This window comes from Grampus griseus (assembly GCF_964374135.1).
Source record: "Grampus griseus genome assembly, chromosome: 16".
NCBI classification, from domain to species: Eukaryota; Metazoa; Chordata; class Mammalia; order Artiodactyla; family Delphinidae; genus Grampus; species Grampus griseus.
Genome location: NC_139010.1, coordinates 7,604,951 through 7,628,085, shown reverse-complemented (window position 1 = coordinate 7,628,085; position 23,135 = coordinate 7,604,951). Strand labels below are relative to the sequence as shown.

General features: G+C 38.2%; 1 protein-coding gene across 1 annotated transcript in view; it reads left to right on the top strand.

Annotated features, from left to right (window-relative positions):
• Positions 1 to 23,135, top strand: part of TARBP1 (tRNA guanosine 2 -O-methyltransferase TARBP1) — a gene marked incomplete at its 5' end in the record, with an annotated part of 59,548 nt that overhangs the window by 12,193 nt on the left and 24,220 nt on the right. The window contains 6 exons of the mRNA XM_082673843.1: positions 1,754 to 1,889; positions 2,787 to 2,883; positions 4,045 to 4,134; positions 9,124 to 9,265; positions 13,945 to 14,044; positions 14,984 to 15,156. Coding sequence (XP_082529969.1) covers positions 1,754 to 1,889; positions 2,787 to 2,883; positions 4,045 to 4,134; positions 9,124 to 9,265; positions 13,945 to 14,044; positions 14,984 to 15,156 — 738 coding nt within the window. The remainder of the gene's footprint in view (positions 1 to 1,753; positions 1,890 to 2,786; positions 2,884 to 4,044; positions 4,135 to 9,123; positions 9,266 to 13,944; positions 14,045 to 14,983; positions 15,157 to 23,135) is intronic.

The following is a 23,135-nucleotide window of genomic DNA, read 5'->3' as shown; positions in this document are numbered from 1 at the left end:
GCGCCTAGAGTTTGTGGCCGTGTGACCCTGTCAGTGTAGTGAGTGAATAAGCAATAGAGGCTTGGCTGTTGCCGTCGTCCTTGTGTCATGAGAGAGCTATGAGGCAGAAGATGGGAACTTAATTAGTCCAACAGGAGGGAGGGCAGGTAGAATGTTTATTTACAGTTTTTACTTTGTAGTTTTTTCTGTCAACAATATCCTAAGCGTATCTAGTTCTGAGCTAGGCACTTTGGGAGATATAAAATACAGGCAATACCCTTTCAGGAGCGTCCAGGGATTTCTCAAAAGTCATTGTAAGTGATGATCTCCGGAAACAGACATTTTTATTAACTACTGTGACTTGAAGATCCTTAAGATGTCACATATTAGCAGAGAAAGCAGGATAGAGCACCATCCTTTGTATATCAAAATACTTAAATTAATTACAGTGATTAGATCCAGGGTAGGTACAAAATAACCTGTGAGTAAGATCTAATATCACTGTTTGCAGATATCAGAGGCCAGTTACCATTGGTACTTCTTATCCTGTGTTTCTTTAATATCTCCAACAGATGAATGGTTTCCAACAGTAGAAAATTTATCTTTTACCTTAACTATTAAATATATAGCTACATGGTTTTCAGAAATTCTACAATGTACTAGAATACTTACCTTACTAAAAAGGAATGAAATTGAAATGACATTGATTTTTTTTTTTGTTCCCAACAGCTTTATTGAGATATAATTCACACACCATAAAATTCACCCTTTTAAATTGTTCAGTTCAGTGGTTTTCACTATAGTCACAAAGTTATACAACTATCACCACTAATTCCAGAATATTTTCATCATCCCCAAAAGAAACTCCTTGCCCATAAGTAATCAAGTCTCATTTTCCTTTCCCCTGGCTCCTGTCAGCCACTAATTTACTTTCTGTCTCTCTAGATTTGCCTATTCTAAACATTTCATATAAATGGAATCATATAATACGTGGCCTTTTATTTTATGTCTGGCTTCTTTTGCTTAGCATAATGTTTTTAAGATTCACCTATGTTGTAACATTTATCAATATTCCATTCCTTTCTGTAGCTGAATAATATTCCACTGTGTTGATACTTCACATTCTGTTTATCCATTCATCAGTAGATGTTTAGATTGTTTCCACTTTTAACTATTATGAATAACTCCTATGAATATTCACATACAGGTTTTTATATGAATGTAATCTTTCACTTCTCTTAATTATATACCTAGGAGTAGAATTATTAGGTCAAATAGTAACTCTGTGTTTAACTTTTTTTTTTTTTTTTTTCGGTACGCGGGCCTTTCACTGTTGTGGCCTCTCCCGTTGTGGAGCACAGGCTCCGGACGCGCAGGTTTAGCGGCCATGGCTCGCGGGCCCAGCCGCTCTGCGGCATGTGGGATCCTCCCGGACCGGGGCTCGAACCCGTGTCCCCTGCATAGGCAGGCGGACTCTCAACCACTGCGCCACCAGGGAAGCCCTGTGTTTAACTTTTAATGGAGCCACCAAACTCTTTTCCACACTGGCTGTACCATTTTACATTTCCACCAAGAATGTCTGAGCGTTCATGTCTCCACATCCTGGTTAACAGTTGTTTTTGTCTGTCCTTTTGACGGTAGCCATCCTAATGGGTGTGAAGTTGTATCTCATTATGGTTTTCGATTTGCATTTCCCTACCTAAAGTCTGATGATGTTGAGCATCTTTTCATGTGCTTGTTGGCAACAATGACGTCTTAAAACTTTTTCTTTCAGGTAGTTTCCTGTTAAAGTTTATTCAGAAGATGACGAGCCGACATTGGTGTGCTATTCCCATTTTGTTTCTATCTAAGGCTTTGGCAAATATCCCAAGATGTAAAGCCCTGGGTATAGAAGGGCTTCTTGCCCTGAGGTAATGTACTCTGAGTATGTTCACATACGGTTATTTGTCGAACCTTTCCGTTAGTAAATTTTGTTTTTCCTTCTGCTTTAATCCCTAGTGAGTGGTTTTAGTTAATATTGGCATCAGGATTTTTCGCTCTTAATTTTATATAATAAAAAAGTAAATTAAAAAAATCTATTCATATAGTTGAACTTACTTTGTTTTATGAATTACTAATTTAAATATATGCCATAATACATACTATTGGATTATGGTCACTTTAAAAATAAGGCCAGTAAGTTGTTTTTATTACATTGATATGTAGGAAACTAGAGATAAAATAACAAATATTAATATTGATTACAAAGTATTTCAAAAAAGTGTAAAATTCTTACTTTGAAATTGTCTTTTTTTTTAAATAAATTTATTTATTTTTGGCTGCGTTAGGTCTTCATTGCTGTGCGCGGGCTTTCTCTAGTTGCGGCGAGCAGAGGCTACTCTTTTTTGCGGTGCGTGGGCTTCTCATTGCGGTGGCTTCTCTTGCTGTGGCGCGTGGACTCTAGGCGCGCGAGCTTCAGTAGTTGTGGCACGCAGGCTCAGTAGTTGTGGCACATGGTCTTAGTTGCTCCACGGCATGTGGGATCTTGCCGGACCAGGGATTGAACCCATGTCCCCTGCATTGGCAGGCGGATTTTTAACCCCTGCGCCACCAGGGAAGTCCTTATCTTGTTGTTTTTAAAAGGAGATCTGTTTCATATTAAAATTGAGCTCCACTAGAGGCCTTAATTATTTAATAGCTTTGAAATTCTCCTGGCAGTGACTGTCTGCGTTAGAAAGTGTAGATATATTAAATCAAGTTGTCAGTTACTACAAACTATCAGAATTGTCCTGAGACAATGGAAGTGCATGTGTTTTCTCCGATGTCAGGGACGTTCTTCAGTGCACCATGATCACACATCAGATCCTGCTGCGAGGGGCAGCGCAGTGCTATCTCCTTCAGACGGCCATGAATCTGGTAGACGTGGTGAGTTTATCTTTCTTCCTAATGTTAACTCCGGTTTCCTAGTCTTTCTTAGTGAGCGGGTGTTCATAAAAGAGTTAACACAGCAGGCCTGTGATGCTGTCGTTAGAAAGCCCTGCTTATAAGGTTGGCCCTTGGCTGGCATCTGGGAACTTGGATTTCAGGAGGGTTCCCACCATCCTACCTACTGTGCCTGCAGTACTCATACAAACAGTGTGGTCTCTACTGAACACCTGCTTTCCTTCCCGGGTTCTGGAATTGTAGGTGCGATGCAGGGGGTGTCTGTGTGACCAGCTTCCAGTAAAAACCCTGGGTGCTGGGTCTCTAAGGAGCTCCCCTGGTAGGCATTTTACACGTCGGTGGGGTAGCTGGGTGACCGTACCGGGAGAGGACTCTTGGAAGCTTTCACCTGGTTTCCTCTGTATTTTTTGTGCACGTCTTCCAGGAAATTGACATTCAAGGAAAACCTTTATTCTCTGTTTTTCACAGAGCTCCAGTAACACTACTGCTGAGAACAGGGGTCAGCAAACATTTTTGTGAAGGGCTGGGTTAGTATACATTTTAGGCTTTTTGAGTCATACGGTCTCTGTCACAACTACTCAAGAGCAGCCATAGACCGTTTATAAATAAATGGGCGTGGCTGTGTTCCAGTAAAACTTTAATTACAAAACAGGCAGTGAGTGGCTTTGCCGACCCCCGGCTTAGAGCAAGCTATCTTAATTGAAGATGCGCAACCTTCAGGGAATGAAAAGACGCGGGTGGTTTTCTTAAGGCGGGGTCATTTTTGCAGCGTTGAAAAGTCAGATTCACTTTTAAGTAATAAGTAATTTCTTATAGGCTGTTTCTGTTTTTGCTTTTAGCTCTGTGACTGTGTTACCTCTAAGATAGCAACCTCAATTTTAAGGAAACTAGATTTATGAAGTGATCTTTCATTTTCTATAATGGTCGTAGATAATTGCATATAATTGCATGTTTGTAGTCAATGTCTTCCTGTTAAAAGTTGAATAATGTTTTCTTTTTAAAAAGTAGCTTTCGATTTACCTAATAGTATTCTACCGTAAGTGGTCTGCTAGACTGCTTTTGCAGTGATTTTGATTCAGTGATGTTTGATTCAAACATTTTTAAATGAGTAATTTTTTAAAACTGCCCTGCCCCCCCCCCCAGGAGAAAGTGTCCCTCTCTGATGTCTCATCTCTTGTCATGTCACTGAGACAAGAGGAGTCCTTCGGACGAGGAACTTCATTGTGGACAGAGGTGAGCCTGAAAATAATTTAACGATAAGGTCTTTGAAAACTTTGTGAAAAATTGTTATCTAATTGAATTCGTTACTAGCCTTTTATGTAAAATATAATTGCTTTGCTATCTGTCACCAGGGGTTTTTAAAACTTGTTTATTTGCTTTGAGTGGATGTAACGAGTAACGCTGCTGAGGTTCCTGTGGAGAAACGGGGGCAGGAAGTATCTGGAATAGAGAAGGACCAGTTTGGGGGGGCAGTGTTAGTGGGCAGATCCCGATTCTGGATGAGATGGTCCTGGGAGTGATGATGACGTTAGACTCAAAGCCAGTAACACAAACCTCCTCTTTGTCGTCTTCTGTCGGTTCTTGTCACTTTCATCTACTCAGGCTCCCCAGCCTGGCGTGTAGGTAATCCATAATTCTTCCTGACTTTTTGCATCTCATTCACCATGAAACCATAAGTGTCTTGCCTTCTTCTTCAGCCGCTGCTCGTGGAGACCTTCCCCTGCGATGACTGCTTTCTCACTGAGCACTCTCTGCTCACCCCGTGTGCAGCGCCCTGAGGTCCTGCTGTGGTCTCATGGGCTGCCCTTCTCTGCGGGTTCTTCAGTCGTCCGTGTCCTCCTCCTTTTTATTTTAAACTATGGGACTCAATCCATACTGCTGTTAGCTCTTACCCAGAATCCTAATCTGTGTCCTCTCTAGTTTTTATATATATATATATATTTTTTTTTTTTTTTTTTTTTGCGGTACGCGGACCTCTCACTGTTGTGGCCTCTCCCGTTGCGGAGCACAGGCTCCGGACGCGCAGGCTCAGCGGCCATGGCTCACGGGCCCAGCCGCTCCGCGGCATGTGGGATCTTCCCGGACCGGGGCACGAACCCGCGTCCCCTGCATCGGCAGGCGGACTCTCAACCACTGCGCCACCAGGGAAGCCCGTAGGTTATATATTTTTTGAGGACAGGAACCTTTTTTTGTTTTAAATTTTGTATTTCTCCAGTGCCTAAGAGATCACTGAGGCTAGAGATGTGATTATTTCCTTTAGAAAGAAATTCCAGCTAGGTACGCCTGGAGAGAAACAAGAGAAATCAGCTTGGATTATGTTAAAATAATGAGGGCATAGAGTAAGGTAATGGCAGAGGGAATGAGGAAGGGGCTAATTCGAGCCTTTGAAAATTCGAGTTTTGTTTTATTTTCTTGGCCTAATACATCTGTTTATGTGGAATACATCTAATTATGTGGAATCTGAAAAATACAGAACCATGGAAAGCAAGTAAAAATCACCTGTAATGCCAACCATCAAATCCATATTTTTTGGTTTAACTCTTAATTTTTCAGATATATTTATTCTCACTCTTGCTTTCTCACTATATATATATATATATATGTGTATATGTATATTTTAAATGATATATTAATACATATGATATTTCTAAACAAATTAAGATTATACTGTTTTGAATTTTATTTTTCATCTTTACCTACATTTGAATATTATATACCATGTTGGCTAAATAGTTCCCCAATATGGGATATTTAAAAATTCGGTTGATTAAATGTTTTAGAATTTATTTAATCAGTTCCTTTTGTTGGACTTTTGCTTCAGATCTTATTTCATCTAGAAATATGTACTACTAAAAGATGAAGATACTGCTAAGAAATATGCCCTTTTCACACTTAAAAATGTTATTAATTTCTTGATTCAAATATTCGGTGTTTAATTTATCCAGATGTTCAATAAATGTGTTTTTCTGTTTGTTTTTTGCATTTTGTTTGTTCAAATAGTCAGTTTTATTCAAGTATCCAAATTAGGTCTATTCATTGGATCGATATGTATAGTTTGTAAATGGTGGTTAATCCACCTGGAACTTATTTTGATATCTGGTGTGAGCTGTGAGGTTTAAATGAAAAAATGCATGTAAACATGTTTCAGACTGTGCTTGGCCCATGCTAAGTGTAAATATCTACGGCTACTATTGTCTTTTCCCCTTGGTTTGATCAGATAGCTGCTTGGTTTAAGTTTACAGAAAAAAAATGAACAGAAAGTACAGAGAGTTCCCATATACCCGCTGGGTACCCTCTGCATCCAACACCTGTGGCTGTTATTATTAGCACCTTGCATTAAACATGGTACATTGTTGCAATTGATGAGCCAATACTGATACATTATTATTAACTACTGTTCATAATTTACATTAGGGTTCACTCTTTGTGCCGTACATTCTGTGGGCTTTGGCATGTATCCACCATTGCAGTATCACACAGAATAGTTTCCAGGCTGGAAAAATCCCCAATTCACCCAGTAATTCCTGTCTTCTCTTCCTCCCCCAAACCCCTGGCAGCCCCAGGTATTTCACTGCCTTCATAGTTTCCAGAACGTCCTGCAGTTGGAATCATACGTTGCGAAGCCTTTTCAGATTGGCTTCTTTCAATAAGCTATAATATGCCTTTGAGGTTCCTCCATGTCTTTTCATGGCTTGGTAGCACGTTTCTTTTTAGCACTGAATAATATTCCTTTGTCTGGGTGCGCCGTTGTTTATCCATTCACCAACTGAAGGACATCTTGTTTGCTTTTCAGTCCTGGCAGTTATGAGTAAAGTTGGTATAAACATTTACATCACAGGTTTGTGTGTGGACATAACTTTTCAGCTGATTAGAGTAAATACCGAGGAACACAGTTGCTGGATTTTATGGCAAGAGTATGTTTGGTTTCTTAAGAAACTGCCCTTCGTCTGAGGACGTGTACAACCATGGATCATGAAGTATCATAGTATTTACTACTGAAAAAATCCACATGTAAGTGGACCTGCACAGTGTAAACCCGTGTCGTTAAGGATCAACTGTATTTTTTTTTTAACATCTTTATCGGAGTATAATTGCATTACAATGTTGTGTTAGTTTCTGCTGTATAACAAAGTGAATCAGCTGTATGCATACGTATATACCCTCCTTCTTGCATCTCCTTCCCACCCTCCCTATCCCACCCCTCTAGGTGGTCACAAGGCACTGAGCAGATCTCCCTGTGCTATGCGGCTGCTTCCCACTAGCTATCTATTTTACATTTGGTGGTGTATATATGTCAATGCTACTCTCTCACTTCGTCCCAGCTTACCCTTCCCCCTCCCCGTGTCCTCGAGTCCATTCTCTACATCTGCATCTTTATTCCTGTCCTGCCCCTAGGTTCATCAGAACCATTTTTTTTAGATTCCATATATATGTGTTAGCATACGGTATTTGTTTTTCTCTTTCTGACTTCCTTCACTCTCTGTGACGGACCCTGGGTCCATCCACCTCACTACAAATAACTCAATTTCGTTTCTTTTTATGGCTGAGTAATATTCCATTGTATATATGTGCCACATCTTCTTTATCCATTCATCTCTCGATGGACACTTAGGTTGCTTCCATGTCCTGGCTATTGTATATAGTGCTGCAATGAACATGGTGGTACATGACTCTTTGAATTATGGTTTTCTCAGGGTATATGCCCAGTAGTGGGATTGCTGGGTCATATGGTAGTTCTATTTTTAAGGAAGCTGCACACTGTTCTCCATCGTGGCTGTATCAATTTACATTCCCACCAGCAGTGCAAGAGTGTTCCCTTTTCTCCACACGCTCTCCAGCATTTATTGTTTGTAGATTTTTTGATGATGGCCATTCTCACGGGTGTGAGGTGATACCTCATTGTAGTTTTGATTTGCATTTCTCTAATGATTAGTGATGTTAGTGATGTTGAGCATCCTTTCATGTGTTTGTTGGCAGTCTGTATATCTTCTTTGGAGAAATGTCTGTTTAGGTCTTCTGCCCATTTTTGGATTGGGTTGTTTGTTTTTCTGATATTGAACTGCATGAGCTGCTTGTATAATTTGGAGATTAATCCTTTATCTGTTGATTTGTTTGCAAATATTTTCTATTCTGAGTTGTCTTTTCATCTTGTTTATGGTTTCCTTTGCTGTGCAAAAGCTTTTAAGTTTCATTTGGTCCCATTTGTTTATTTTTGTTTTTATTTCCATTTCTGTAGGAGGTGGGTCAGAAAGGATCTTGCTCCGATGTATGTCATAGAGTGTTCTGCCTATGTTTTCCTCTAAGAGTTTTAAAGTGCCTGGCCTTACATTTGTGTGGGGGGGGGGTTTTTTTAACCTAACTTTTTGTTTGTTTGTTTTTGGTTGTGTTGGATCTTTGTTGCTGCTTGTGGGCTTTCTCTAGTTGCGTCAAGAGGGAGCTACTCTTTGTTGTGGTGCGTGGGCTTCTCATTGCGGTGGCTTCTCTTGTTGCAGATCACGGGCTCTAGGTGCCCGGGCTTCACTGGTTGTGGCTTGCAGGCTGCAGAGTGTAGGATCAGTAGTTGTGGCACACAGGCTTAGTTGCTCTGCAGCATGTGGGATCTTCCCAGACCAGGGATTGAACCCGTGTCCCCTACATTGGCAGGTGGATTCTTAACCCCTGCACCACCAGGGAAGGTCCTGGCCTTACATTTGCATCAACTGTATTTTAAAATGCACATATCATAGAAAATAAACTTGCAAGAAGGGTAGGAACTTTCATTATAACTTACATCTCAAATTCTGTGTTCTCTCATAAATAAATCCTTGTTTTAGTATATGAAGCTGGAATAAATTTTAATTTAAGACTGTAATTTGTTTTGCATAATGAGTTATTTTTCGTAGAGATGTTCGTTAGAACACCTTATCAAAATGTGCATTTTATATTAGTTGCTTTAAAAATTCTTGCCTGTTAATGAAGTTTATAAGTTCTTTGAAGAGGTTAGAAAACACACACACACACACACACACACACACACGTATGTGTATATACACACATACATACGAACACTTTTCTGTCTGAGCTATCTGCGGAACTCAATCATGACAATAAATGTTCTGTTACTTTGTTGTGTTCAGTCATTTAAATTCAGTTTATTGTGGAGGAAAGAAAATTGGCTTAGGGAAGTTAGAAACCCTTTGTTCAGTTAAGCTTTTAAAATAAGTAATCACTTTTCTTTTCTAGCTCTGTGATTGGCTGCGTGTTAATGAAAGCTGTTTTAGGCGACCCTTAACTTGTAGCTCCATTGGCCTTCACGAGACATCCTCTTTAAATGCTTATGTAAAGAACCTAGTCCAAGAGTATATTAAGTCACCTGCCTGGGAAGGTAAGTCTGAAATCATTTTTATGGACTGATATATCCAAAACATTTTCAAAGAGCTTTTTAGTAGTTTTTCAGATCGAGATTCAGGCTTAACCAAATATATGCCAATTTATGGATGTCAGACTTGTATTTCAGCCAAATAATGTGAATAAACAGAATGTACAAATACTGTTTCGTAACTTGTACTTTATTTGTTCTAGAACTTGAGATTTTAAACATTTTAAATGTTTTAAGAAGTTGCCTGGGTAGGACTCGGACACAAATACATTTATTAATTTATTCTACAAGTACTGAATCTTTGTTGGCTCGATCTGCAGATGTGTTTTTGGAGCCTCGGTAGTGGAAATATTTGTAGATAAATCTGTTCATCTTTTGTTTGTTTTCAAAGCATTACATTTAGTGTGAACTGATTATGAAAAGTAATTTTAGAGAAAAATTATGTTTGTTAGTTTCTTCTTTTTACCAGATACTTAGCAAAGATCAATTTTGCTTCCTCTTTAGGGAAATGTGTTAAGACTGCTTTCTAACGCTTCCTCATCATTAAAGTCATTAGTGATAATTGGGGTAAATTGCACCTTTGAATTTAACGGGTCTTAAATTTCCTAGCTTTGTCTCAGACCAAGTCATTTTCATCTCCCGATTTCTCTAATCTGATCATGGAATAGGTCTTAAATGATTAGATAATTATCCTTCCAAAATACATGAGTTTATCTGTTTGTTCTTCTTAGAACATTTCTCTTTTATGTTTTATCTCTCTGTTGTCTAGTAAATTTTCTGTACTGTTACTTGCGAGATCCTTTTCTAAGGCCTAAAAAAGTAAATAAATTTTAGTCCCTACTAGAGTAAACGTAGATTCAACTCCCTGAAGTATCTGTAGAACTTGTCTTATAATTCAGTGCATAACAGCATAAAGTCTGATTAAATAATTCAAAATTGGATAAAATAAGATTTTTAGAGTTTCTTCCTTAACATTTCTAGAACTTAAAATATACTGTTTATATAATATGCTATTTTAAGTTTTTAAAAAATTGATCTCAAGTGCAAAGGAGGTTTGTGTGTGTGTGTGTGTGTGTGTGTGTGTGATATTTTTGACTCTTAATGCCCTTGGCTAAGTGCCTTTATAAAATTTTAGTTTAGTTATCAATTACTGGCCAGTTTTCAGAACAAGGTAATAAATTCCAAAGCAAACATTATTTAATGAATTTTTGAGCATAAAATACATATAACATTCAAATTTGGTTTTATATAAAGACTCATCCGCTCAAATGTTTTTAATCAGATCCTACACCTGAAGTAGCTTTTTTCTTTGGGTTTGACATGGTCAGTACAGATAGATTTTACACTAATTATTCAGCAACCATATATCAAATGTTAGTTCTAAGTGCCAGACACTGGAGTTACAGAGATAAAAGGTATGTCCCCCACCCTCAGAGAGAGCATGGTCTAGCAAGGGAGTTGATAAGTAAGCAGATAACCTTAGCGCAATGCCCTGAAAGCCATAAGCACTGGGATGGGGAACCCGGGTGAGCAATACTGATCCAGAACAGGTAGACCTGTGGGGGTCAGGAGAGGTCACCAGATGAGGTGACAGCTAACGAGTGAATAGAAATTAAGGTGGAAAGGGAGAAGTCGTATCATGCAAGGCTTGGATGAACTTGCATCTAGGGAACTGAAAGTAGGTAGGCATCCATCTGTTTCTGTCTGTCTATAGCATGGACCCCAGGTAGGAATGGTTAAGATATAAGGATGGATATATGTTAGGTAGATATATATGTACCATACCATATATGTGATATATAGCAAAACAAAGCAACAACAACTAAAACCACACAAAACCAGCATCATCAACAAGCAGAAATGTTGGCGAGCTTTCAGAGAAGGCTTTCTGAAATAGCGAAAGTGAGATATAGTTTGGAAGCAGCAGTAAAAGCTTGTCAAAACTTGGAAATGTTAAGATCAACCACAAAGTGAAATATATTTGAAGAAATTTATACTTAGAGAGTCCATCAGAAAGGATATTTTGAGTAAAGATTCTGTAGTTAAGTGATGTGCCTACTTAAAATGTAACCAAGCTGAAGATATGTAATAATCCCAGAGTAGTATACTGCAGCTGTGTAACAAATTTTAGAAACAGCTTTATTGAGGTATGATTGGCATACATTAAATCGCACATATTTAAACTATGCAGTGTAATGGGTTTGACCTCTGTGTATGCTCACGAAACCATCAGGATAACAAGATAATGAACACATCCATCACCCCCCGAAGTGTTTTCACACCTCTTTGTATTATAATCCCTGTCTCCCACTTCTACCTGTCCCTCTCCATCCCCAGACCAACCCTGGTATGCTTTCTGACACTATAGATCACTTTGCATTTTCTAGAATTAACACTCAGTTTTTAGAATTCGTGGTAGCAAGATTTGAGTGATAATTTAGGGGTAAATTAAGGTGATTGAAGATAGCCAGTGACCTTTTGTTTCTTTAAGACCATTGTTGCTTACTTTCACTTTTCTAGCCTCAGAGAGATAAAGGGGGGAGAGTGTATAAAGGATTCTCTGCCAGTCGTTCTCCGAGAAGGATTTCCAGACAGGCAGCATCACCTGGAAACATTTTAGAAATGTGAATTCTCAAACTCTATCCCACACCTGCTGAATCAGAAACTCTGAGTGTAGGGCTCACCCTCTGGGTTTTAACAAGCCCTCTGGGGGACCTCTAATACATGCTGAGGTTTGCGACCCACTGTTCTGTAGCCTGGATTTCCCTAGTGTGGTGGTAGAGGACTTGGCAGAAATCGCTGCAGGAGTGTCCTCCACTGGGTCAGGCACTCTAATGTTACCAGCCTGGTCCTGTGGCTCTCCTTGAAATCAGAAATCATTAAAAATCCACTAAACTTCTGATTTATAACCTTCCCTTTCAGTATCCAAAGTGAAAAATTGTTTAGGACTTCAAAAAGTGGCATTGTGATTGGAAACATTTCATTCTCAAATAGCACCCCTACCTGAGCCCTGCCTCCTACAAGGTCAAAAAGTATCTGATTATGTGATTGCTAGAAATTATAGGCAACTGAATACTGAATTGGTATTTGATTTCATTTTAGTCTTCATTAATGAGTTTTTATATGTAAATGTGGGATATGAAGCTAATGTGAGTAAAAATGTTTCAGAGAACAAGTTTCAATAATTCACTTTTATAAACGCCTATAAACTTAACCTATTTTGGAGAGCACCAACTTTTAGAGTTTCTAAAAAATACAGATTTCTTACTGATAACTAAATGATATTTATAACATTTTAAAGAATAAAGTTTATCCTTTTGTTGCATTTTTAAACTAAGTTGCCCTCCATACAAGTATGTTTTTAGTATTGTCTGTCTTCTGTACTATTCTAATTTGTATCAAAATATATTAAATTACTCCCCAAATTTATTAGAATATTTAAAAATATGTTTTAAGTATCTGAACCGCTGGGCTGGAAAACTAGATCCCTTAACTAATTTTTCTTGGGAGTTGAGATGAAGAGTATTATCTTACAATAGAATGAAAATGAAATGTTCTATCTATGATTTATTTTACTTTAACTGGCTTTCAGTGATAGGAAAATAATTTTATCACTTAACCAAGTTCTGTCTTCCAAAAGTTGTTCTAGGAACTCTGCATATATTATTTAATTTTTATAATAAACCCAAGGAAAGTCATAGGTTTATTTAGTTTGATTTCATAGAAGATGACCTAAGCTTTCGGAGAGAACATTCGTCTGTCCCAGACTCTCACAGCTAACAAACAGTAGGACTGGGGTTTGAACACAGTTCTAAGAAGCAAAGCCTTTGTGTCTGTATCCAGTCCATCCCCTTTCTGGTTCCATTTCAGGGAACTCTCACCTCTCAACTGAGATGCCAGAATTGCCTCTTAACCGGTCACCTTGCACCTACTCTTGCTTCCTCTAAAATCTCTTTTCCACATTGTACCTAGAGAAATCTTTTTAAAATACAAACTTTGATCTAACAAATGTCTCCTCCACTTCTTTATACACATTCGCTTTGACCTTTAGTGTCTTCCTCTTGCCTTTGGGATGAAGACAGAAACCCGTTACATGCCTACGAAGTCCCTGGTCTCTCCCGCCTGGTCCTGTAACCTCATCTTTGGTGCTCCCTCCTATGGTTTACCTCAGCCCTTTCCTGGAATATGGTGTGCTCTCCCCTGCTGGAGGCCCTTGACATGTACTTCCTTCTGCCTGGAAAGGTCATGTCTCCCTTCACCTACCTCATTCTTTCCCAGCTTTTTATACCCAGCTCAACTGTCATCGCTTCAGAGTGACTTTGTCCTACTTCCCAGTATACACTGCACCATTTAGAGCACTCACTACAGTTGTCATTTTACATTTCTCTGCATATTCTTTGATGAATGCTCTTTTCTCCTGCACTGTAAGTATCGTGAGGACAGGAACCATTGTGTCTGCAGCACTGAGGCCAGTGCATGGCATGTAGTCGGCATGCAGAGATGATTTTGTGTTCACAGTTAAGTATGTAACAATGAGCCATGCTGTGGGGTGTTCTGCTATATTTCTTCTCAGCTGTGTTTCTCTAATATGGATAAAACATAATCATTTAGCTGTGTTATTTTTGAAACATCATCCTGGAAGGATTTTGATAATGCTTTGCAAACCTTAACTATTGTTATTTAAGGAGGAGAAGACTGCTGTATGCCTGATTGGCTTGAAGCCAAGCTTGTTGCTGTGATGGTCTTGCTGGCCATAGATGTGGAAGGAATGAAGAGTCAGTATAGGTAAGTGTTTCTAAACTTGAAAAGAAAACTTTCTTTAAAAAAGGCTAATCAGATTTATGGTACATATTCAGACTTTTCAATGATGGGTATGGAATTGATCACAGTGTATTCAAGGAAGGAACTAGAACATTGGCAGTATACTTTAAAAATGTTTAAAATTAACAATAAGGTCATAGGATTAGAGGTTTAAACTAGAGAAGGTCAAAAAAAAAAAAACTGTATACACAAATCACAGGTCTTGTATGAGAATATTAGAAGAATGGGTTGTAAGGTCCTAGCATAAGATTAGGTAAAGACATTTACTGGATTTTACCCTTTTGTAAAATGTGTTATTTTTTTAAAAGGTAATAAAGATAAAACAATCTCATTTGTATTTTGAGAAACGTGAGAAACGTGTCACCAGATTATAATTGTTGCAGTAAGCAGCTTCATTAGGTAGTGTACGTATTTGCATGATAATACAATTAATTTGATTATTGATTAACGTCAAATCTGTTTTCTAGACAAAGTTTTAGTACTAAAGTTAGTGATAACAGTTTTTCACGAATCTTTAGTGCTTTATATATATTTTCGTTAACATGTCTCATTTCCTTGGCTGGCATGGATTTGTTTTGTTTTTTGGTTTTTTTGAAATATGGAAGCGAGGTCTCAGCATTTTAATTTGCCAGTAAATTGGATATAGGATTTCATTCATACTGTGCCCCGAGTTGAGCACAGAGTTGTGTTGCTCCCTGTGCTTTCTTCTCCAGTGACTCGCTGAACTCACTGAAAAAGCACAAACAGAAAGGTCCATCCTAATAGGTTCTAGGTGTTTGGATCATCCCTAATAGTAATTCTGTCCAATGGAAGCATTAGCTAACCAGTTCCACGACTGTAGATGGAAAACAGTTTCTTTATGCTTTTGAAATGCTTGATTTGGGCGTGTCTTTTAATGTCTAGTGAAAAGCGGAGGACACAGAATGTATTAAGGATATTCTTAGATCCTCTCCTGGATGCCCTTGTGAAGTTTGGTACAAATGCCTACATGCCCTTGCTGAAAACTGACAGATGCCTGCAGTTGCTGTTGAAGTTACTGCACACTTGCTTGTTGAAAGGTTCCGGTACCCAAGATGGTGAGGATCATTGGTTTCTGTTGGTGTTTTGCTGGATATATCGTTGGTACTCAGAATGAGAGGAAATTCCTGACCTTTTAACTTCGTGCATTCACCAGATATTTACTTGAGTATCTCCTGCTAGTGCTGGGGATGCAGAGGAAAGTAGCAGACTGCCCTCACCGAGCTGACATTTTCATGTTTACATTTGTTGCTCGCTGTTGATTTTAGAATGTGATTTCATTTGCTTTTGCTTTTTTTTTTTTCTCCAATGGGCTCTCATTGATTTCCAGACTACTGAAAATGATCCCTTAACTACTTAAAACGTAGTTCATACGTTTTAAGCCAGGATCCATTTCTAATTGCCACTGTGCTGCTGGATGTTGCAGAAAGTAAAGCATGAGAATAGCAATAATTTTATAATGATTTGTTTTTAAATATGTTCATCCCTCAGCACCTCTAAGTAGAAAATACTTCATCCAGGAAGTACAGTGGTGGTAGATGGAAGCATTGAGCACTTTCTTCGTTCCTTAAACTAAGATTTATATAAAACAGTAGTTGAAAACCCATGGACATCAGATATGAGAATATCGATGGGTAAGCCTTGATTCCCAATCTTTCTGACCAGTTTCATTTGGAACTTTAGAAATTTTCTATTTAGAAAAGAGTATTCTAGAGAAGCATTGGTATTAGGTTAAACCTGAGGATAATATGAAAGTTTAGGTTTTAGTATAGGCTTGTGAAATATTAAAGCTTGTTTCCAAGTTCTGGTATTTTTGGTAATGGTAGCAGAACCGAATGCTGTACACGTAACAGTAACTTTTTATAAGACTTTTAACTCCTTTAAGGGCATAAATTTGGGTTCATTTGACATGTCTTGACTGTTGAAAGCACTAGACTCAGTGCCTTCAAGTGCAGGACTGGGTTACGGGTACCTTTTGGAAAACTGTGATATTTGATACACACAAGAACGTGTGATGGTTATATGTAATTATGATGCAAGATAATTGAATAAACACCCACGAACGCACCACCACGGCATTTGTTGCTAAGAAGGAGTTTACCTGTGACTCCTCAGTCCTTGCCTTTTGCCTCCTTATTTTGACTTTTATCTGTATCACTTCCATGCACTTAAAAAATGGTTTTACCACATACATCGATGCTCCTCAGCAATGTATTGTCTCATTTTCCTGCTTTTGAGCTTTATAAAAATGTTACTTTACTGTGAGAAGCCTTCTGTAACTTCCTCACTTAGCGGGTTTCTAAGAGTCATCCGTGCATGCATGTCCTTTCTCACACTTCCGCATTTTCCCCGTTGTGTTACCTTCTGTTGTGTGATGACACCACAGTTATGCGTTCTTCTATTGCTGGACACTGGATTGCATTTCGTCTGCTACTATCGTGTACAGTGCTGCCTTGAACACTTGTCTACGTGTCTCTTCTAGGCCTGTGTCTCTCCAGGGCACATGCGTGCCCCTGGGGCTAAAGTGACCGGTTCTTAGAGTATGTACATATTCAGCTTTTAAGATAATGGAAAATTGTTTTTCCAAGCAGTTGTGTACACGTTTTATGTTCTCATCTGCAGAATGTAAGTTCCCATTGATGCTCCTGCATCTCTCATTATACTACAAGTAAGAGCCAAAGAAATCAGTGTGTAATTTTGATAGTAATTGACTTCCAGATAATTGGTAAACCATAATAAGCTTAATTAACTTAATGTTTTTTTAATTGAAGTATAGCTGTTCACACTGTTGTGTTAATTTCTGCTGTACAGTAAAGTGATTCAGTTATACATATATTTATTTACCTGTTGTTAATATTCTTTTCCATTATGGTTTATCATAGGATATTGAATATAGTTCTCTGTGCTATACAGTAGGACCTTGTTGTTTATCCATTCTATATATAATAGCTTACATCTGCTAATTTAGATCTATTTAACTAACTTTAAATAGATCTAAATCCTGAAGGGATTTCTTTGATGGGGGAAGAGGAAAAGAGTTTTTCCATTTTATAAATGAGTAAATAATCTAGGATTAACTACTAGTACAAGGGTCAATGAACACATAATGGTAAAGTCAGAAATAACTAGGTACAGTCAGCCGTCTGTATTTATGAATTCAACCAACCATGGGCTGAAAATATTCAGGGGAAAGATTCCAGAAAGTTCCAAAAAGCAAAACTTGAATTTGCTGTGCTCCAGCAACTATTTACACTGTATTTACAGCTGTTTATATAGTATATACAAGGGTACTTGGCTAAGCCTGGGTCTGCTACAGAAGGGAAGATGTGTAAAATTAAAACATACTCCTGGGAAATGCAAATACATTTTCACCTACTTATGAGCAATAATGGCTTATGTGGGAAAACCCATTTTACTTAAAACTCCCCCAAAGATGTCCTAAAATGTTCAAAATAAAGTAAAGCCTAATTCATAACTTTGGTTAAATGGTCTCTGCTGCTTCTGTCAGCCTAAAGCTCTAAATAAATGATGTTCCAGTGGTTATTTTTTTTAAATTCAGAATAACTGTACAGTGTTTATTTTAATATTTGAGGAAACGTACTTACAGTTACGCTATAACTCTCCCTTTGTTGCCTTGGATTATATGGGTGAAAGTAACTGGCCTAATCACACTTCTTCTGTCCTAACTACTTGCTGAATGTGTCCCAATATCTACATATAATGTATTGGGTTGGCCAAAAATTTCGTTCCGTTTTTGCCATACCATCTTATGGAAAAACCCAAATGAACTTTTGGCCAACCCAATATGTGTGGATATATCCACATACAATATCCACTTGTAATCCTTGTTGCTGTCACTTTTTTCCTGAGTTGCTTTTGTTTTCTGGCCTTGATGTTTTGTGTCTCTTTGAACTTTTCTTCCCGAGGTAGCTTTTATTTTTTAAAAATTGTGGTAAAATATACATAACAAAACTTACACTTTAACCATTTTTTTTCTTTAACATCTTTACTGGACTATAATTGCTTTACGGTGTTGTGTTAGTTTCTGCTGTATAAGAGTGAATCAGCTGTATGTATATCCCCATATTCCCTCCCTCTTGCTTCTTCCTCTGACCCTCCTTATCCCACCCCCTAGGTGGTAGCAAAGCAGTGAGCAGATCTCCCTGTGCTATGCAGCTGCTTCCCACTAGCTATCTGTTTTACATTTGGTAGTGTATATATGTCAATGTTACTCTCTCACTTTGTCCCGGCTTACCCTTCCCCCTCCCCGTGTCCTCAAGTCCATTCTCTACGTCTCCATCTTTATTCCTGTCCTGCCCCTAGGTTCATCAGGACCTTTTTTTCTTTTAGATTCCATCTATATGTGTTAGCATACAGTATTTGGTTTTCTCTTTCTGACTTACTTCACTCTCTATGACAGACTCTAGGTCCATCCACCTCACTACAAATAACTCAATTTCATTTCTTTTCATGGCTGAGTAATATTCCATCGTATATATGGGCTACATCTTCTTTAGCCATTCATCTGTCAATGGACACTTCCATGTCCTGGCTATTGTAAATAGTGCTGCAGTGAACATTGTAGTACATGACTCTTTTTGAATTATGGTTTTCTCAGGATATATGCCCAGTAGTGGGATTGCTGGGTCATATGGTAGTTCTATTTTTAATTTTTAAGGAACCTGCATACTGTTCTCCATCGTGGCTGTATCAATTTACATTCCCACCGACAGTGCAGAGGGTTCCCTTTTCTCCATACCCTCTCCAGCATTTATTGTTTGTAGATTTTTTGATGATGGCCATTCTGACCGGTGTGAGGTGATACCTCATTGTAGTTTTGATTTGCATTTCTCTAATGATTAGTGATGTTGAGCATCTTTTCATGTGTTTGTTGGCAATCTGTATATCTTCTTTGGAGAAATGTCTGTTTAGTTCTTCTGCTCATTTTTGGATTAGGTTGTTGTTTTTTTGATATTGAACTGCATGAGTTGCTTGTATATTTTGGAGATTAATCCTTTGTCAGTTGCTTCATTTGAAAATATTTTCTTCCATTCTGAGTGTTGTCTTTTCATCTTGTTTATGGTTTCCTTTGCTGTGCAAAAGCTTTGAAGTTTCCTTAGGTCCCATTTGTTTATTTTTGTTTTTATTTCCATTTCTGTAGGAGTGGGTCAAAAAGGGTCTTGCTGTGATTATGTTCTGCCTATGTTTTCCTCTAAGAGTTTTATAGTGTCTGGCCTTACATTTAGGTCTTTAATCCATTTTGAGTTTATTTTTGTGTATGGTGTTAGGAAGTGTTCTAATTTCATTCTTTTACATGTAGCTGTCCAGTTTTCCCAGCTGGAAGAGGCTGTCTTTTCTCCATTGTATACTCTTGCCTCCTTTATCAAAGATAAGGTGACCATATGTGCATGGGTGTATCTCTGGGCTTTCTATTCTGTTCCATTGATCTATATTTCTGATTTTTGTGCCAGTACCATACTGTCTTGATTACTGTAGCTTTGTAGTATAGTCTGAAGTCTGGGATCCTGATTCCTCCAGCTCCGTTTTTCTTTCTCAAGATTGCTTTGGCTATTCGGGGTCTTTTGTATTTCCATACAAATTGTGCAGTTTTTTTGTTCGAGTTCTGTGAAAAATTCCATTGGTGTTTTGATAGGGATTGCGTTGAATCTGTAGATTGCTTTGGATGGTATAGTCATTTTCACTATGTTGATTCTTCCAATCCAAGAACATGGTATATCTCTCCATCTGTTTGTGTCATCTTTAATTTTTTTCATCAGTGTCTTATAGTTTTCTGCATACAGAACTTTTGTCTCCTTAGAAAGGTTTATTCCTAGGTATTTTCTTTTTGTTGCAGTGGTAAATGGGAGTGTCTGTACTAGACACGACTAAATTATACACTTTTAATGGGTGAATTGTAAGATATGTGGTTTATAGCTCCATAATTTATTGACCGTATTTATGTGGATCTGTTTCTGGATTCTTTTGATCTGTATTTTTAGCCCTTTGCCAATACTGTACTGTTTTGGTTACTGTAGATTTACAGTAAGTCTCTAAATAGGTATTGTGATTCTTTCAAATTTATTCTTCTTTGTCAAAAATATTTCTAGCTATTCTAGCTCCTTTGCCTTTCAATATAAACTTTATAATCAGCTTGTTTGCATTTACCAAAAAAAAAATCCTGCTGGAATTGGTTGGAATTGCATTAAATCTGCAGATCAGTTTTTTTAGGATTGCTTTCTTTATTATATTGAGGCTTTTAATTCATGAATATGGTACGTCTCTTGATTTATTTAGGCTGTCTTTTATTTCTTTCATCAGAGTTTTTTAGCTTTCAGCATATAGATCCTGTGCAGGTTTTGTTAGATTTATATCTTTTGGAGGAAGATTATTGTAAATGATATATTTTAAAATGTTTTGGTTTTCAATTGTGCATTGCTAGTATACAGAAATGTGATTGATTTTTGTGTGTTGACCTTGTATCCTGTAACCTTGCTGAAGCACTTATTAGTTGTAGCAGTTTTTTTAACAGGTCCTTGGGATTTTTTGGTAGACAGTGGTGTCATTTGTGAATGAGGCCAGTTGTATTTGTAGAGTTGTGTGTAGTGCTCCCTTATGCTTTAAATGCCTGCAGGATCTGGGGTCTGATATAATTCCTTTCTAACCCCTGATAGTGGCAGTGCTCTCTCTCTGTCTCTCTAAGACTGGCTAGTGGTTTATCAATTTTATCGACCTTTTCAAGGAACGAACTTTTGGTTTCATTGAATTTTCTCTGTTGATTTTTCTCTTTTCAATTTCATTGATTTCTGGGTTTTTATGTTTACGTCTTTGTGCTTACTTTTGGTTTATTTTGCCTTTTTATTGACATTTAGGTGGAAGCTTAGATCATTGATTTTAGATCCGTCTTCTTTTTTAAAATGACATTTAGATTTTCTTAAGTTTTGTTGTAACTGCATCCCACAAATTTTGGTATATTGTATTTTCAGTTAAGAATATATTTTTTTGGAGACTTTTCTCTTTTACCCGTGAATTATTTGCAAATGTATTTAGAGATTTTTCTGTTGTCTTTCTGTTATTGCTTTTTCTTTTTTTTTTGGCGGTACGCGGGCCTTTCACTGTTGTGGCCTCTCCCGTTGCGGAGCGCAGGCTCAGCGACCATGGCTCACGGGCCCAGCCGCTCCACAGCATGTGGGATCTTCCCAGACCGGGGCACGAACCCGCGTCCCCTGCATCGGCAGGTGGACTCTCAACCACTGCGCCACCAGGGAAGCCCTCTGTTACTGCTTTTTAATTTAATTCTGTTCTAGTCAAAAGAGCATACTTTGTACAATCTCAACTTTTAAAAAATTGTTAAGGTTTATTTAATGATCTAGGTATGGTTTATTTTGGTGACTATTCCACGTACACTTGAAAAGAGTATGTGTTCTGCTGTTGTTGGGGGGAGTGTTCTATAAATGTCAGTTGTCTTCAAGAGCTTCATGGTGTTTTTCAGTTTTGTATTCTTGCTGATTTTAGGATTGTTGAACCCCACTATAATTATGGACTTATCTCTTACTCTAGGGATTATAATGTACATACTTTTTACAGTCAGCTTAGAATTAATATTTTGCCACTTAAAATTAACATAGAAATGTTACTACCTTATGGGTCCCTTAACCTCCTCCCCCCCATTTATTACAGATATCTTACATTTACTCTTGTTGAAAATCCTACTGGACAATGTTGTGTTTTTTGCTGTCAACCATCAAACACATTTTAAAGACTCAAGAGAAGAGTCTGTTGTATTTACTAAGATATTCACAGTTTCTTTTGCTCTTTCATCCCTGCCGTTCCATGTTTTCCTGTGGCACTGTATACCGTTTGTTCGAAAAATGTCTTTTAATATTGCTTTTGTAGCAAGTTTCTTGGCAAAGAATTCTCATGGTTTCCCTTCCTCTGAGAATGTCTTGATTTTGCCTTCTGAGTAATATTTTTGTTGGGTATAAAATTCTGGTCTGATGGGTCTTTTCTTTCAGCAATTTAAAAGTGTTCCATTTGCTTCTGGCCTCCATGGTTTCTCAGTAGAACTCTGTAGTCCTTCACATTGTTTTTCCCCCCAGGTAATAAGTTGTTTCTCTGTGCTTTCAAGATTATTTCTTCATTTTCGGTTGTCAGCAGTTTGGCTATACCGTGTCTGATTGCATATTTTATTGATTTGTTTTCAAGCCCACTGATTCTTTTCTCTTGCCTCTCCTTTCTATTAAACCCATCCAGTTGAGTTTTTAAATTTTCAGTTATCGTACGTTCAGTGATAAAAATCTCTGTTTGGTTTTTGTGTATATCTTCTCTTGCTTTCTTGAGACTTTCTGGTTTTCCATTTGTTTCAAGAGTGTGTGTTGATTGACTGTTGAAGCATTTTTTAATAGCTGCTTTAAAGTCTTGGTCAGGTTATTCTTAAATCACCATCATCTTGGTGTTTTCATTCGTAGATTCTTTTCCCATGTGAGATAGGGAATAGCTCACGCTTCATATACCCAGTTATTTTCGATTGTATCCTAGATATTTTGAATATTGTGTTGTGAGACCCTGGATCTTGGTCAGATCCTGAGACAGTGTTGATATTTTTGTGTAGCAGACAGTCAGCCTGGCTTGGTTTAGGCCTCAGTTCCTGATGTTCCGGCTTTTGTGGGTGCTGGTTCCACAGTTTTGTTTTCATGTCCTTTGCAATGCTATCTTGACCTGTGCCCCATGTGTTCCATCTGATGGTCAGGCTGGGACCTGTCCAGTTGTCTGTTAGCTCCATTCTGAAAGTCTTTGACGTGCTGAATAGTATCACATCCAGGCCTAGCAGTTCAGGGGTGAGCCCAGCACTTCATAAGCCACTTGCTGGGGCCATTTTCCTGAGCACCTCCCTCTCTGGACTCTCCTAAGTGCTCACCGTCCAGTTCTCTGAGATTCTCCTTTTTCATTCCCTGACCAGAAGGTGGGCGCCCAGTCTGCTGCCCACTTTCTTGACTGCTCCGCCACCTGGGTCCAGTCTGTAGGAGGACGACAGGCGCAA